This window comes from Cajanus cajan, chromosome 10, assembly GCF_000230855.2.
Source record: "Cajanus cajan strain Asha chromosome 10, NIPB_CcT2T_4, whole genome shotgun sequence".
Taxonomy (NCBI): Eukaryota; Viridiplantae; Streptophyta; class Magnoliopsida; order Fabales; family Fabaceae; genus Cajanus; species Cajanus cajan.
Genome location: NC_138526.1, coordinates 40,531,326 through 40,548,828, shown reverse-complemented (window position 1 = coordinate 40,548,828; position 17,503 = coordinate 40,531,326). Strand labels below are relative to the sequence as shown.

The 17,503-nt window shown below is 34.5% G+C and overlaps 3 protein-coding genes across 4 annotated transcripts in view; all 3 read left to right on the top strand.

The window, feature by feature from the left end:
- The first annotated feature begins 431 nt into the window (after positions 1-431).
- LOC145952601 (putative sesquiterpene synthase) overlaps positions 432-17,503 on the top strand; it is a 37,790-nt gene continuing 20,718 nt past the window's right edge. Inside the window, exon 1 of the mRNA XM_083065332.1 lies at positions 432-649. The gene's annotated coding sequence lies outside the window, so the exon portion shown is untranslated. The remainder of the gene's footprint in view (positions 650-17,503) is intronic.
- LOC145952898 (uncharacterized) lies at positions 3,315-6,921 on the top strand. The gene is made up of 2 exons (XM_083066006.1): positions 3,315-6,632; positions 6,759-6,921. The coding sequence occupies exon 1, from the start codon at positions 3,951-3,953 to the stop codon at positions 6,627-6,629; it is 2,679 nt and encodes an 892-aa protein (XP_082922132.1). The 5' UTR covers positions 3,315-3,950; the 3' UTR covers positions 6,630-6,632; positions 6,759-6,921.
- LOC145952803 (uncharacterized) lies at positions 7,389-9,796 on the top strand. Of its 2 annotated transcripts, XR_014430296.1 has the most exons (5): positions 7,389-8,678; positions 8,752-8,919; positions 8,987-9,243; positions 9,324-9,419; positions 9,506-9,796. XR_014430296.1 is itself a non-coding variant. In XM_083065806.1 (3 exons), the coding sequence occupies exons 1-3, from the start codon at positions 8,644-8,646 to the stop codon at positions 9,093-9,095; spliced, it is 312 nt and encodes a 103-aa protein (XP_082921932.1). In that variant the 5' UTR covers positions 7,389-8,643; the 3' UTR covers positions 9,096-9,300. The 2 variants fall into 2 exon arrangements, 1 of the variants encoding a protein (XP_082921932.1); XM_083065806.1 differs by lacking the exons at positions 9,324-9,419; positions 9,506-9,796 and having other exon boundaries at positions 8,987-9,300.

The window sequence follows — 17,503 nt, the reverse complement described above, 5'->3', positions numbered from 1 at the left end:
TATACATATATATATATATATTATATGCGAACTAACAACTCCAAATTAAAATATATAAAAATCAAAATAATTTTGGAGAGAAATGATTATTTTTATAACCAACTTGCATGCATTAGGACAAATTCACGTGATGTCAACGTCCATGAATTTTCTTTCTCATTTTCCAGCTGTCGGAGTGGAAAATCGAGCATGGTGATTCAATGTCAAACAATTTCTTATACATGAATAAAAAAAATATATGTTATATTGTTAAACTGATCAACGTTGTTTTGCATCATTCACTTAATTAGTGTTAAAATAAAAACAATACATTGCCCTTTATTTATTTATTTTTCATTTTATCATATTGCCCTATTTTATCCGTATAAATTAGCCTTGAAGAAACCAAGAAACACGAGCAAGCTGCTTTAAGAGTAAAAAGTTAAACTGCGATTCCCTATAAATACCTAGATAGATGTTTGGGTGTTTCATCAATATAAACTACAGAAATTACAAAGCATTAAATTTGTATAAAGCAAAAGATGTCCCTTCCAGCTTCAGCAGTTGTTTCAACCCAAAATGCGCAGTATCTGATATCAGACGACCTTGCGCGAGTTTTCCTCCCAACATATGGGGAGATACTTTCCTTCAATATGCTTCTGAGTTTATGGTATTATATATTTATATTCATATATACTCGTGTAGTTTGAAATAGATGTGAGTTCTATTATTTTTACTGTTCTTTCATGATGTAAATGTATTGGGCAGAAATGATTACTTTTATCACCAAACCCACCTCGTGTAGGCACTTCATGAATTTTCTTTCTCATTTCAGCCATCAGAGTGGAAAATTGAGCATTATTTTTAAATTAAATGATCAATGTTGTTTTTGCATCATTCACTTAATAAATTAATAGACATCATAATTAGTGTCAAAAAGCGCCCAACACATGCAAGCTGGTTTAAGAGTATAAATATGTAGCTAGATGTTTGGGTGTTTCGTCAATAAGCTACGCACTCTTTTCCATAGAAATTAAAAAGCGGTTTGTATAAAGCAAAGATGTCCATTGCAGCTTCAGCACTTGTTTCAACCCAAAATGCAGTATCTGATGTCAAGTGACCTTGCGCCAATTTTGCTCCTAGTATATGGGGAAATACTTTCCTTACATTATTATATATATTCATATTTACACATCTAGATTAAATAGAATGTAAATATATAATATAAAAGGTATATAAATATGCACGCATATGCATAACATTAGTTTTATGAAAAATAAACTCTAATTAAGAATGTGATTAGTGAATTTGCATATAATGAAACAATTTTTTATTTTGGTTGTCATCACTAGAAGATATGACAATATATTTTATTTAATTTAGATAATTATTTTTCGAATATTTTTGTCAAATATTTGTATTTTAATTTAATTTTATTAATTAGTAGAATCCTTTTAGTTTTAGGTGTTTTTATTGTTTTTATTAGTTTTGAAATGCAAGGAGGAAGGAGCTAATGATAAAGGAGTTGAACATTGAAAGTATTTGTTTAGAGCGAGAGGAAAGCAAACTTTAAGTGGCTTTATTCAATAAATATCTTTATCTCGTTAATTATTTTTCTTTTGTTCTTAATAATACTTGTTATGTAACATCCTTTATCCCATATGTGTAATTAAATAAACATAATGATCATAAAAGGAAATATGATAATGGAATAACTTCAAACAAAAATAAAGAATATCACATTTGAAATTCAAATAAAATTAAACCAACGCATGGCTATTACAAACTTAAAAACGGTATGTTTTAAGTAAAGTAAACTATAATTCTTAAAATAGAAAGCATGAAATAAAATCCAAGATTCCTCGATATCACATATATCATAGATATCCCTTTAATCAACTAGATTCCTCCAAAGGAAGCCTCTTACAATCACATATAAAACATCCTCAAGGAAAATAGAGGAGTGAGAACATATCTCACTTTAGCTACCGATATAGAATAAGGTTGGGTAGCCACACAAAAATATTATATAAAATCAATAATTAAATTTCTCATCAATCCATACAATAATTTCAACTCAGTTTATATCTCATTCCATCATGACATCAATCAAAATATAGTTCAGACATGAGCAAAATGTTATGATCATACATAGACTAGACTTTCTTAAAGTATATGCATGTGGTGCTAGTAAAATCACTTTTCCCTATCCAAAAATTGAGTAGTCTAGGAGTACATGTTGGGTCAAATCATCATAACACTCTTACTAGAAAGATATACTACTAGGGTGTTGTTGATATAGTTGAGCTGCGTAAGATACGCACCATGTACATAATGGACAAGATTGGGACTTCCTAAACCAAGTTATCCCCAAAGACTAATTCCAAGCTTTTACCTAAGGAGACCTTCCCTAGCGATGTATTCCACATTGTACGTATCACAAAACACAAATGTCCATGATGCATGACATTCAAGACTCAATGCATTTACCACACATAATCACTTATCACTTATAATTCATAGCACATCACGTTTTGTCACCGATCACTTTATCATTTCACAATTCATCACTTAATATTTTCACTTATCATAATCACTTATGTATGCAAATCCCTCACACACACACATAAGAACTAAATTCAAATACAAGGTTGTGCTTAGAAAGACCCGTCTTGTGCTCGGCACGTATGAGGCCACCGACCCTTAGAAGGAATCACACGACTAGTGCAAAAAGTTCCTTTTACGTCTCTTAAATTACGTCGGAATGGGCAAAGGCCGACGTTATAAAAATGCGGTGGCACAATCGTAAATAAACAGAAGATAATTTACGTCAGCCTGGTAGGGGTCCGACGTAAATTATCAGTTCTACGTCGGCTGTGTACCTGCCCGACGTAGAATTGATAATTTATGTCGGACCCCTACCAGGCCGACGTAAATTATCTCCTCGTACTACAAACCTCCCAATATTCTCATATTCCTGCGCGCCTTCTACTCTCCTTCTACTCTCATATTGATTCTCATATTCTTGTACGTAAGTTTTGGAGGCCCTTGTTTGGACACATTGCTCTTAGTCTAAGTCCTTGAAGAGTCTGCACTGAGGTAACTTTCATTCTCATATTCTTCCCATTATTTTGTTTATTTTTGTGTTTTACGTTCATCTGGAACGGCCCGTTCTGCAAGGAGAACGGCCCGTTCTGCATGGAGAACAGCCTGTTCTCCTTGCAGAATGGGCCGTTCTGCAAGCAGTACGGTCCGTTCTGCAAGGAGAACGGCCCGTTCTGATGGAATTTTTGTTGTTGTAATTTGTTGATCTGGAACAGCCCGTTCTGATTTCAGTACGGGCCGTTCCAGATGCATTAAAGAAGAGACTTTTTTAGGCATTGACCTTTAGTTTACCATCGATTTTTTAGGGTTGTAGTTTAGGTTAGAAAATTTATGAATAACTGAGTCAATAGTTAATTTGTGTTAATATATAGATAATGAATCGAAGTTGGATGAATGCAAGTCGCATTAGTCAAGAGTACAGAAATGGAGTTGAAGAGTTCTTACAATTTGCAAGAGAAAATGGGAAACCCATCAAAGGGGCATATTATTGTTCATGTGTTCGATGTTTGAATCAGATACGTCAAGAAGTTGGAGAAATACGTGATCACCTGTTTATATATGGTATTGTGAAGAGTTATACAGTATGGACATGGCACAGAGAAATATTAGACATTCCAACAGTGTCAACAACTGAAAATTTTGAAGGGATGGACGATAACTTAGAAGAGATGATACGTGATGTTGGTGAAGAAAATTTTGAAAGAGCACATGTGTATGATACCTTAAAGTCTGATTTTGAGCAACCATTGTACCCAGGATGCAGTATGTTTACAAGATTATCAGCAACTTTAAAATTGTTTAGTTTAAAAGCAAGAAATGGCTGGACTGATAAAAGTTTCACAGAATTATTGGAGTTATTGTAGGAGATGCTTCCAGAAGATAACACGTTACCTAATCGCAACTATGATGCAAAAAAGATACTATGTCCAATGGGTTTGGAGTATAAGAAGATACACGCGTGCCCTAATGATTGCATATTGTATACAAATGATTTTGCTACACTGAAAGTGTGTCCCACATGTGGATTGTCGCGGTTCAAAAAGAAAACTGATGGAAGTAATGGTGAGGAAGAAATAGAGGGTCCCCCTGCTAAGGTCTTATGGTATTTGCCAATAATACCTAGGTTTAAAAGATTGTTTGCCATTAAAGAGGATGCAAAAAACCTCACATGGCATGAAAATGGTAGAAAATGTGACAACTTTCTTCGACATCCAGCTGATTCTCCGCAATGGAAGAGGATTGATGAAATATTTCCAGAATTTGGTGTAGAGTTAAGAAACTTGAGAATTGGTTTAGCTACAGATGGCATGAATCCTTATGGGAACTTAAGTAGTAAACACAGTTCATGGCCAGTTTTGTTGGTCATTTATAATTTGCCTCCTTGGCTATGCATGAAGAGAAAATATATTATGTTGTCTATGATGATATCAGGTCCCCGACAACCAGGAAATGACATAGATGTGTATCTTAGTCCATTGATTGATGACTTGAAAATGTTATGGGACACAGGAATGGAGGTGTTTGATGCATATCGTGAAGAAAAATTTACCATGCGTGCAATGTTATTTTTCACAATAAATGATTTTCCAGAATATGGTAACTTGAGTGGGTATAGTGTGAAGGGTCATTATGCATGCCCTATATGTGAAGAAAACACAAGTTATACCCAATTGAAACATGGGCAAAAGACTGCGTACACTAGGCATCGTAAGTTTCTTGTTCGTAGTCATCCATACCGTAGATTGAAGAAAGCATTCAATGGAAGTCAAGAGGATGAAATTGCCTCGACACCGCGCAATGGTGAAGAAGTATATCAACGGGTGAAGAACATTAACATTGTGTTCGGAAAGACGCAAAAGAAGTCAACTGAGAGAAATATCTGGAAGAAACGATCAATATTCTTTAATCTTCCTTACTGGTGCAAGTTAGATGTTAGACACTGCATAGATGTGATGCATGTGGAGAAAAATGTTTGTGATAGTGTAATTAGGACATTGCTAAACATCAAAGGAAAGACTAAAGATGGAGTGAAAGCACGACAAGATTTGGTGGACATGGGTATACGTTCTGAGTTGCATCCTCAGTCTATTGGAAGACACACTTACTTGCCTCCAGCTTGTCATACTCTATCAAAGAAAGAAAAAAAAAGCTTTTGTGAGTGCTTAAGCAGTGTGAAAGTTCCACAAGGGTACTCCGCAAATGTTAAGAGTCTGGTGTCTATGCAAGATTTGAAGTTGATTGGTTTAAAGTCTCACGATTGTCATGTGTTAATGCAACAACTTTTGCCTGTGGCTATTCGTAACATTTTACCATCTTCTGTTAGAGTTGCTATTACTCGATTGTGTTTATTCTTCAATGCCATTTGCAACAAAGTAATTGACCCTGTAAAGTTAGATGAGTTAGAAAATGAAGCAATCACAATCTTATGTCAATTGGAAATGTATTTTCCACCTTCATTTTTTGATATCATGGTGCATTTGATAGTTCATTTGGTTAAGGAGATTCGATTGTGTGGCCCGATTTGTCTTAGATGGATGTACCCTGTTGAGAGATATATGAAGATCTTAAAAGGATATGTCAAGAATCAATACCGCCCAGAAGCCTCTATTGTGGAGAGGTACATTGCAAAAGAAGCCATTGAGTTTTGTTCAGGGTACATGTCGAAATCACAACCAATAGGAATTCTCAAGACTCGACATGATGGGAAACAATTTGGTAAGGGTACTCAAAGTTTAAAGATTAGAACTGTGAGTCGAACAGAAGTTGACCAAGCACATTTGTACATATTGAACAACACTGATGAAGTAATTCCTTACATATCAGAACACATAGATGAAATCAAGATAGCACACCCCTGCATGACTGAGAAATGGGTATTGAATGAACATAACAAGAGTTTCTTAGCTTGGTTTAAGAAAAAGGTTTATGGTGAGGTTAATGCTTCTGATACACTTTTGAGACTCGCGCGTGGGCCTAACAACGATGTCATTACATTTGGTGGGTATGACATTAACAAATATTGTTTTTATACAAAAACAGAAGATGACAAAAGTAGAGTACAAAATAGTGGGGTTACAATTCAGGCTGAGGCTGTGCACTTTGCTAGTTCAAAAGATAAAAATCCCATTACAACATCCATGAGTTATTTCGGAGTCATAGAAGACATATGGGAAATTGATTATGTTACGTTTAGAGTGCCTGTGTTCAAGTGTAAATGGGTTGATGGTAATACAGGTGTGCGAACAGATGATTTAGGATTTACTTTGGTTGATTTGAATAAGGTCGGCTATAAGGATGAACCTTTTATTATGACATATCAAGCAAGACAAGTTTTTTATGTAAAGGATCCATGTAATGAGAAATGGTCAGTGGTCCTCGAAGGAAGAACCATGCATGGAACTCACGAAGATGAGTCTCTAGATATGCATGAGACACCGTCTTTTTCAAGCAGATCATTTGGTCCTATTGCGGACAATGAAGTGGACGAAATACATGCTATTCGAAGTGATCATGATGAAGGAATATGGGAAAACATTCCAACCTAATAGGTTTCTGTTTATGTATTATTTGTTTTTTTATTAGTTATTTTGTTGCTATATTGTTATTATCTTTTTTACTTTATTTGTCTATTCAATTAATTCATTGTTTTAATAATGACAGTTTAATTTTTTCAGGATTATGGAGGATTCTGGGTCTGGCAGTGGAAGGAGGGAAGGTAGATCTGTCACCCGATTGTCTGGGTTGACAGTTGGGCACATTGCCAAGGAGAGGACACCGGTTGAGGTGGATCCTCGTTCTGGCAAGGCATCAGGCCCAAATGCTTCCAAGTTTAAGAGCTATTTGGGAGTCCTAGCTCGACGACATGTTTCTATTATCATTCCATCATGGGATGACATTCAGAAGGTTGACAAGAACCTCATGTGGCAGGATATTCAGGTATATACTTTCACATCCTTTCAATATTATATAACTTAAATACATTATTTATTATTTGTTGTTATTTTCATAGAAAAATTTTGACATTCCCAACACTGAGGGCATGAGGAGGAAGATGTTATCTGCCCTTGCCACCAGGTGGAGAGACTTCAAGACTTTCTTGACACGAGAGTATGTATTTGGAGAGCGCCAAAATGAGACTCCCTGTCTAAAGTACCAGATAACTGATGAGGAGTGGATGCAATTTCGTGCCACTCGATTGGACCCTTCGTGGCAGGTTAGTTATTGATAACTTTTACATTGACACAAATACTTAAGGTATATTTTAATTTATCTCATTTTCTTTTTTGTATTATTGCAGGCTAAAAGAATAGCTGCCCAAGAACGACAGGCCAAGAATGATGCACCCCATCTATTGTCAAAAGGGGGATATGAAAGAAAAAAAAAAGCAAATGAAGAAGGCTAGGGCACATGCAGCAAGGGTTGAGGATGCTGACCGTGTGGAGTCACCTCCCCGCCATGAGATGTGGATAGCAGCCCGGACAAAACTAGATGGGCAAATGACTTCTGAGTCTGCAAGGGTCGTTGCTAATAAAATAGTAAGTAAAAATATACAAACTAAGACTCTTCATTTCAACTCATTTAATTCATAAGATTTTTTAATCTTCCTTATTGTTGCAGGAGGGTTTAGTTGAGCAGAGCACCCAGGGCTCATTTGTTTCCGATGGTCGGAATGATATCCTCACAATGGCCATAGGAAAGCCAGAGCACGGAGGTCGTGTGTGTGGTGTTGGTGGTTCTTGGAGCCACCGAGATTTCTTTGGTGGCCGATCATCGAGGAACACTGTCAACTCTTGCAGTCAAGAGGTTATACAGAAATTGGAGCAGAGATTGGAGATGCAGTTTGAAGAGAAACTGAAGAATATTGAAAAATAGTTTGAACAGAAGTTTGAACTTTTGGCTCGTTCTCAGCAACGGATTGTAGTTGCTCATGATGGTGTTTGAGTCAGCACTAAAGGGAGTTGTGCTGCTCCAGATCCCTCACTGGATCACACTCACACTGATGTACCAAACCAGTGTGAGTTATATGTTGAGGATGACCCCCCACGGTTAGTGGCTATTGGCCGAGTATTTGAGGGTGGCTCAACCATCCATGGTGTCCCTCTACAGCCAGACTGGACACGGGTTGTGGTTGACCAAGTTCAAGATGTTGCTACTCCAGTGCCTTTGCCCAATACAGAGGTTCAACTAGTGGGGCAGGCAACCGGCATATTCTTAGCTTGGCCAAAACGTTTGGTCATGCCGCTTTCAGCACGACCAGAGGTAATTATATTATTGCTCTTTTAGATTCTTATAATTCTATTATTGTTTAACTAATTTTGATTATTTCTTTAGGATTTTATCAATCGTGGTAAGGAGGTCATTAGAGAACCTCATGTTCATGATGCTAATATCGCAGAAGCTGAGGATGATCTCATATCTAAGCTTCTAATCAAATTACCACGATTAAAGAAGCAGCCAATTCAATTGCAGTGGGACATTAGAGTTTTTGGAGTTGATAACTCTGATGTTCCACTATACATATCTCTGCCTGATGCATTAGAGATTGTTGGGGGAAACTCCATGTTAAATATATCTGTCATACAGTTGTGGGCCATGTAAGTCATATTTTCTTTTATGAGTCTAAATTTACAATAATTACATTTAACTTATAATAATTATTTGTGTTAGGTACATGGACAAATTGAGTGTGGAGCAAGCACAAGCAGAAGTATATGGATTTATTGAGCCTCAATCCATCCAAAAATCAGGAAACACTCAGGTCCAGATCCAACAATATATGCAAACATGGATGAGTGACTCAAGAAGACATATATACATGGCTCCATACATTGACGGGTTAGTTTTTTAATTGATTTTTTAATCATGGTAATTTTTTAACTGATTTGTTTGTCATACAATGTAGGTCTCATTGGCAGTTAATGGTAATCATTCCTAAGGAATATACCGTGGTGTGGTTTTGTTCACTTCATCGAAAACCAAGCCAGGAAATTAAAAGCCAATTACATGGGTAACTAAATTTTTTCATTATGTTTTAACACTGTAATTATATATATTGGCTAACATTTATTTTTATTTCAATTAATTAGAATCGTGTCTGGAGCTAATATATTAAGTGGAAGAGCCAGATCATCAAAGTCATTGCATTTCATATACCCTAAGGTTAGCAAATTAATTCATACAGTCAATAATATTTAAATTTATTGACTTTGGAATTAATAGTTATTTGTTTCCCATTTTAGTGTAATAAGAAACAAGACTCGTTTGAATGTGGCTATTACATCATGTATTGGATGAGAGCCATAGTTTCTGCGGGTATTATTGATTCTTGGGCGCAGGTAATTCATATCAAAATTTATTTAACTATATTTACCTTTAGAATAATTAACATTGCATATTAATGACACTTAAATTACCCTTTCAGGTCTTTCAAGATCCATCTCCATTGCCCGAAGATGAGATGCTCAACATAAGAGAACAATGGGCAACTTTTTTTCTAAGTTTAGTTAGTTAGATATTATGTTTATAGTTTGATAGTTAGTTAGTTTAGTTAGTTAGATAGCATTGACAAACATGTTTTATAGCTTTTTTAGGATAATAGGATTTACATTGTCATAATTTATGTTTTTTAAGATTTATATATTATTTTCTTTTTGTCATTCAATTTTGAAATACAATTTGAATTTCTATTTTGGACTGGCTAGTTTAGATTTGGTATTCTGGACTATATTTATATGCAGGTGTTGGGTATATCAATTTAAAAACGTTTTAAAAAAAAAACCCACACAATTTACGTCGGGCATGGGCTGGTTCGACGTAAATTTACGTCGGCCATTGCAAGGCCCGACGTAAATTTACGTCGGACCAGGCCATGCCCGACGTAAAATTGTGGCATGAATTTGGCCCCTTTTTACGTCGGTCTATGAGAAGCCCCGACGTAAATTTACGTCGCCTTGCAGAGGCGACGTAAATTTACGACTCCCGTATTAACGTCAGAGCCTTTTCCGACGTAAAAGGCTCAAAATACGCGACGTAGAAGACCCTTTCTATACTAGTGCACCTATCGTGATCCTCTCCACGCTTAACGAGATGCATCGAGAAGACCTCTAGAGCTCCTTCGCCCAACATGACTACACTCACGTCTTGTGTCAATAATGCCAAAAGTATTTTGGGCTTCCACACTCGGCAAGGCCAAGCCCTCACCTGGTGTGCTCGAGGCCACAAGCATTTTGTGTTACCTGCGCTCGATGAGCCCAAGTTATCGCCTGATGCAGTATTAGTAAATAATTTTTCTGCATAATTTGTGATTTTTTAAATATATGACTTCTATGGTTTCAATGATTTTAATCTGTTAAAAAGGTTTCAATAGTCTAATTAATCCACATTTTAGTCACGTAATTTAAAATTACTTCGAATTCATTCCTACTTAAGGGTTTATATACATCCTTAGGGTTCTCCTAAGAACCCACAAACACTCATATATAGATTCATGATCACATACAAGTCTTATAATTAACACATCAATACTCACTTATAACATATTCAAAACATCTAATTTCTTAACAAATTACACTAGGTTTGGGTTTATCCCTTACCCACACACATATGAACATAACCTATGGATTGAGGGTCAATCTTACTACCCAACAATAATCTCACTCCCCTTACCTTGATTAAGGTTAACTCCAAGATTCTGATCTTCAAGTTCCTTTCTAGTTGTGTCTGCTTTGCATCCCTCTTCAGATCATAAAGTACGATCAGATCGCATGAGAGGCAAACTTAGCCATACAAATGTATTTAAACAAAACCCTAACTCTTACTCGCACACGTAGCCCGTTAGTAAAAAAACCCAACTAATTAACCTCATATATTTAAATTAAAAAAGATAATTACTAGAGATCATCTTATCAAATCACTTAAAATATTTTATTTCCAAATTAATTAATTAAAAAAGCATTTTATTAATCTATTTGGAAAAGTGGAATGTTACATGTTTTGTCTTGATCACCCATTGCTCAATCTAATAATAAATTTAATTGAGATTGAAAAATCTTTTTGAAACCAAGATCTAAAAAATAATACCAATAATACTTATTATTAGAAATATGATAAATATTATTAGTCAATATTTTAACTTTAAACACCTAATTTTAATTCGAGTTGCTGAGTAAACAAAAACACATAATAAAAATAAAATATACTATTATAATAAAAAAATTAAAATAAAATTTGGCCAACTGAAAAAAACCCTAATTATTTGCTTTCCTGTCTTATATATAGAGATAACATAAAATAATAATGATAATAATAATAATAAAATATAATAAAAATAAATATAATAGAAATAAAATATACTACTATAATAAAATAAAATAAACAATAAACAATAAAATATTTTATTTTTCATTTATGTTGTTTATGTGTGTGTTTTGTCTTTTATTTATCATGTATATAAATTCTTTTCTTTTCTTATTTGTATTTAAATATATATATATATATAGAGAGAGATGGGAGGGTTTAAACGACACCGGTGTAACTTTGACTAAGTATTACACCGCTCAATAACTTTATATTAAACATGAATTTTATAAATTTAACCGTTAGATTGAAAGGTTATATCACTTTATATGTGTATCAAATTTTATTAAAATTGAACAACAACTTGAAGGTAATCAAAGTGTTCATATTTTATTATATTTTAAAAGGTATATATTACATTAATTTTTTTTTTATAAGAATGAAGTATCAAATAATCTTGGATTAATATAAAATTTAGTGTATATTTAATCCACACGCATCTATAATGTTATTGAAAACTAGTTTTACGTTCTAGATGCGTGTTAAAACTAAAAGCGAGGAGGAAGAAGATAATAGTGAGAAAATTGAGAGAGGAGAGGGGAAGAGAGTAATATAAAACTAAAAGAATTAAAATTACCTTCCAAAATAAGTAAGAGTAGAGGAAAGGTAAGGGAGTGCATGTGAAAACAGGGGAAGGTGTGAAAAAAAAGTGTTAAATTATTTAAGGTGTAAAATAAAAAAATTAAAAATAATAAAAAATAAGGATATTTTAGAAATTTAATTATTTTTTTGAAAAAAATGAAATTTACCTATAAAAAAAGAGATGTATATATCATGAGCCTTATATTTTGTCTCTTAAAATAAGTACTAATTTGATTTTAAAAATATTTTTTAAATTAATTAAATTTACGGGGTTGTTTTTTCATCATATAATTGTTGCGGGTGGTGAGATAATGATGTAATAGTGAACTAGGACTGACTCTAAAAATTTTTTTTGTGCATGTCGTTTTTATTTTGCATGTCGTGGATGTATATTAAAAATAACGATGTTGAATCACTAGGGTTAATCTAGTGGTTGGGTAGAGGGGTTGAAATAGTTAGAAGTATAGAGATCTAGGTTTAAACCTCATCGCGATTATTTTTGTAATTTTTTTTCTTTAAAAAAAATAACGATGTTGTATTAAATTATTTAAATATTACGACTCTAATTTTAAATTCAAATGTGTTAACAATAAACAATTAAATACATACTAGCTAATTAAAAAAAACTAATTAAAAATACAGTATATTTGTTTTGTTTAGACCATGAACTATTTTTAGAGACCATTGCATGGTGGGAAAGAGGATTGATAACAATGAAATATTACAAAAAGTTCCTGATAAGGAAATAGAAGTTTGCAATTTGATTTTAACACATGGAAGTGATAAGTTTCGATTTATATATTTACCGTATGATGAGTGGTTTCTTCCTATCGCTGGTTGGTTGAGCTTGTCTGATTAACTCTGTCCTCTCTTCACTTCTTTTATTCTACTTGTCTTTCTTCAGAATCCCTAAGAAAGTCCATCTCCAGCTAGTGAGGTTACAACAGAACTTCTTGTGAGGACACATGAGGGATCACAAGAAGGTGGCATGGAGAAGCTGGGATAGGGTATGCCAAAGCAAAAATCAAGGGGGGCTAGGCATCAAAGACATTGTCCTGTTCAATGAATCATTACTGGGGAAGTGGAGATGGAATCTTTTCTATGACCCTCCAATAGCCTATGGGGAAAATTGTGACACCCTTACTATCCCAATACATATATTGTAGTTTTAAAAATAAATGTTTAAATTTCGGTAAAAAGGATTCACATGAGAAACTTCAAAAATCGTTCTTCAATAACCACAACATTAAAGATTTAGAAAATGAAACACAAAAGTTTACAAATTATTTTCAAAATTATATTTACAATTCCAAATTCATATAAAAATTCTATCCTAAAAGTCCTCTGCCCCGATGTCACAATATCAGAGCATACCCCTAATTTATCTGTTGGCATTCTAGATGCCACTCGCAGCCGGGTCTTCCTCACCTAAAACATCCACAAAATTATACGGTGAGAAAAGAAAACATCTATATGTAAAGTACATACAAATACACAACATATCATCTCATTATAACTCGATACTTAACAAAATATTCATAAACGTTTCAACGTATCAAACTTTATCAATCGCGCATCATAATCATGTCACAATTCGCATTCACAACAATCTATCACATTCCACATAAATCTTACAATTAACAATATCATTTCCACATCCATAATGCACGCCAATCTTACAATTAACACTATGTCAAGACCTCGCCACATCTGACACAAGTGATACGGGTTAATTGCCTCACTCAACCCACACCATACTAGGGTCACGCCCTCCCTGTAGCATCACTTACCCAGGGGTCGTGCCATCCCTAGTCATTAGTGTGAGGAACCACAATCACATTATAATCCATACAATCTCTTGCAATTAACCCTATGTCAGGGCTGCCATAATCGACATAAGTGGTGTGTGTTAACTGTCTTACTCATCCCACACCATGCTAGGGTCACGCCCTCCCTGTAGCACCACTTACCCAGGGGCCGTGCCATCCCTAGTCATTAGTGTGAGGAAATACATCTCAATCACAATCACATTCATAATCATGTCCATAAAACATCTCATCTCATATCACAAAAACATGCACAATTCCATATCATATACACAACAGATAAGTCCAACAAAATAAGGGTTTACACACCCCTCAAGCAATTCACATCTAGATCATCAATTATTATCAAATAATATAACAATGATATCCATAAATTAATATAAGACTCAACGGAATTACCAAATTTAATATAATTCAACATAAATAGTAAAACCCCCAATTGTTCCAAAACCTAGCTCACAGGCACTTTTCTACAATTTCGTTCTCCCTCTCAAATCATCATTCTTACAAATTATATATATATTTCTAATCCTCAACACATACAAAATCTAATGGGATCATTAATATCTCAAACAGAAATCATCCAATTTTTCACAACCTAACTTACAAACACTTTTCTATAATTTCGTTCTCTCTCCCAAATCATCATTCTTACAAATTAATCATATATTCGTAGTCCTAAATATATATAGAATCAAATAAGACCAATAATTCTTCAAACATAAATAATTATAAAATTACTCATAATACTAAGGGACTCTTCCTCTACCCAATTCCCTCATGTAACTCTACATATAAATATCCCCTTTTTCTCCCGTACCTGGATATGTAGAAGCTGAATCTAGATATGTAGAAGCTAAATCTACACTAGATCTGGTTGGTCTCCCTCGCTGGGTTCTCCTCGGTCAGAAGCAGAAAATAGAGGAAAGAAGAGAGAGAGCAGAAGAAAAGAAATCAGAAATGAGAGGTGTGTGAAAATGAGAGGTGAGGGGCGCTATTTATAGGATTTCAAGCTCACCTACCGGAACTGCCCGTTCCAAAAGTGGAAGGCCCGTTCTGGACCCTTCAAACCTACGCAAATTTCTCAACTGGAACGGCCCGTTCTAAAATCAGAACGGCCCGTTCTCAAACCCAGCAGAACGGCCCCTTCTGCTTCCAGAAAGGCCCGTTCTCCCTCCGGAACGGCCTGTTCTCCAAACCAGAACGGCCCGTTCTCCAATTGGAACGGCCCGTTCTCCCACTTCATTTTCTAAGTATTTCCTTATTCCGGAACGGCCCGTTTCACTTTTGAAATGGCCCGTTCCGGGAAACGAATTGGGCCCTTGGCCTAGTGAAAAAAATTGGGCTGTTATAAAAATCATTAGAATTGAAATATGGAGGTTGGAGGAACTTAGTGGAAGGTGAGGATAAAAGGAGTCATTCATATTGGTGGAAAGATCTAAGGCGGGTATGTGGGTCAAACATTGAGCAACAATGGTTTGACAATATGATGACTAGGAAGTTGTTGGATGTGGAAAGGATCAGGTTTTGGGAGGACAAGTGGCTAGGTAACATATCCCTGGCGGATAAATTCCCAAGGTTGTATGTGAACTCATTACAGAACCACTGGACAATTAAAAACATGGGGACATGGAGCGGAGCACTATCGATCTGGGGTCTCAAGTGGAGAAGAAGAAGGATACGAAGGGACGATACTCAACTACAAGAACTGGAATCATTACTTCAAGAAGGTTCATTCAATAATATACATCAAGACTTCTAGGTGTGGGATCCAGGACAAGATGTGAAATACAGTGTCATTTCAGCTTACAAGGAAAAACTATCATGGAAATATGGAAGAGATGAGATACCGGTTCTCAAGCAATTATGGAAGCTAAAAATCTCGCCTAAGGCAGCAACTCTAATCTGGAGATTACATCAAAATGCAAATGCCAACTGTTGATAATCTGATAAAAAGAAATATTGGGGTTTCTTTTGAGGATCAACTATGCAGGTTCTACAAGGGGACTCAAGAAATAAGCCACCACTTGTTCTTTGTATTCAACACAATTGACACACTCTGGAAAGCATGTTATGGGTGGGAAAATTTATCTATTGTACTACATTCAAATACCGAACAACATTTCATGCAGCTACCGTGCTCAATTTCTTTTGGAAAAGCAACAAAAGGCTAGAAAATCTTGTGGTGCGCAGTCGTATATAACATTTGGTTGGTCAGAAATAACATCATTTTTAGACAAGAAAGATTGGATATTGAGCAACTTCAATAGAAAATCAAATATACGACATGGTCTTGGCTAAAAATGGACAAGGATTTCACCTTCAACTATGTACAATGGGAGGCCGACCCTGGCACGTGCCTAACTTCATTTGGGTAACAAAGGATGTGATCCTAGGGGTAAGACAAGCAACAAGCAGGAAACACAATGAGCTAGATGTCAAGGGAGGTTCGACAGGGGACAAGGGAGAACGGCTTAAATTAACGTAGTCACATGGCCACAAATGCAATTAGTCTTTTGTTTTGTAATGGGCTCGACGCCGCACAACACTTGTGGGCTTAAATCATCTTTATTCTTCTCTTCTTGGTTATCAGTAGTGTAGTCATCTGGATTATACTACTTCTAACCAAGTATCTTGTACATAGGGTCTTGGCACCCCTAGTGCCATATAATTAAAACTTTATTTTGCTATTTCAAAAAAAAAATGATAAGTGTGGTTTCTCTACTTTCTTCTAATTAATCTCAAGTTATGTAAGGGTTACATATCACTATAAGAAAATTCGCTATTACAAACGGCCAAAATCCGTGGGAAATGCCAAAAATCCGTGGATAATAGTGCATTTCCCACGGATTACCGACGGACACTAACCCGTCGGTAAATTGCTTGTCTGAAATATTTACCGACGGATTTTTATCCGGGGGAAATTACCCTGAAGGATTTTTTCGTCGAAAATTATAATTTTTTTTAATTTTAATAAATTTATTAATGTAACAACCCTCATATTTGGCCTCTCAAGGGTTTTATTTCACGATATTTCATTGTTTAGCGTGTTTTATCCTTACTTGTGCAATTTCTGGGAAACTTCCCAGAAGGTCACCATCCCTGTACTACTCCAGGTCAAGCACGCTTAACTGTAAAGTTTTGATGAGTAAGCTACCGAAATGTATACGTATGTTGTTAGTATAACTTGTACAAATTAATTCATTTAAGTCATCCTCGAATATACAATCTCATATTTGTACTATAATAATAATATATAATAATTTTATATTACAAATAATAATAATAATAATATATTTAATTATTATTTATTTATATATACTTACTTTTATAATTAACATCTACTTATTTTTATTTAAAATTATAATTTAAATTATTTAGTTTTATAATTTATAATGATAATATAATTTAAAAAATTATAAATATTTATTTAATACATACTTATAAATTAAATTATAATATTTTAAATAAATTATTAATTCATTTAATATATTTATTTACCTTAAATCAAACATATAAAATTCAAAAAATGTATTTATCCTTGTTTTTTTTTAATTATCAACTATTAATAAAATACTAACTTAAAATCTTATCTAATTATATATAATATTCTCATATCAAATTTAAAGTCAGATATTAGTTATACAAAAATATTA

What these genes read in the sequence shown, in the direction of transcription:
- LOC145952898 (XM_083066006.1), top strand. Translation starts at nt 3,951, where the DNA reads ATGCTTCCAGAAGATAACACGTTACCTAATCGCAACTATGATGCAAAA.
- LOC145952803 (XM_083065806.1), top strand. Translation starts at nt 8,644, where the DNA reads ATGTTAAATATATCTGTCATACAGTTGTGGGCCAT. An exon ending in GTCATACAGTTGTGGGCCAT is followed by an intron (nt 8,679 to 8,751) that starts GTAAGTCATATT and finishes TATTTGTGTTAG; the next exon opens with GTACATGGACAAATTGAGTG. An exon ending in ATGGCTCCATACATTGACGG is followed by an intron (nt 8,920 to 8,986) that starts GTTAGTTTTTTA and finishes CATACAATGTAG; the next exon opens with GTCTCATTGGCAGTTAATGG.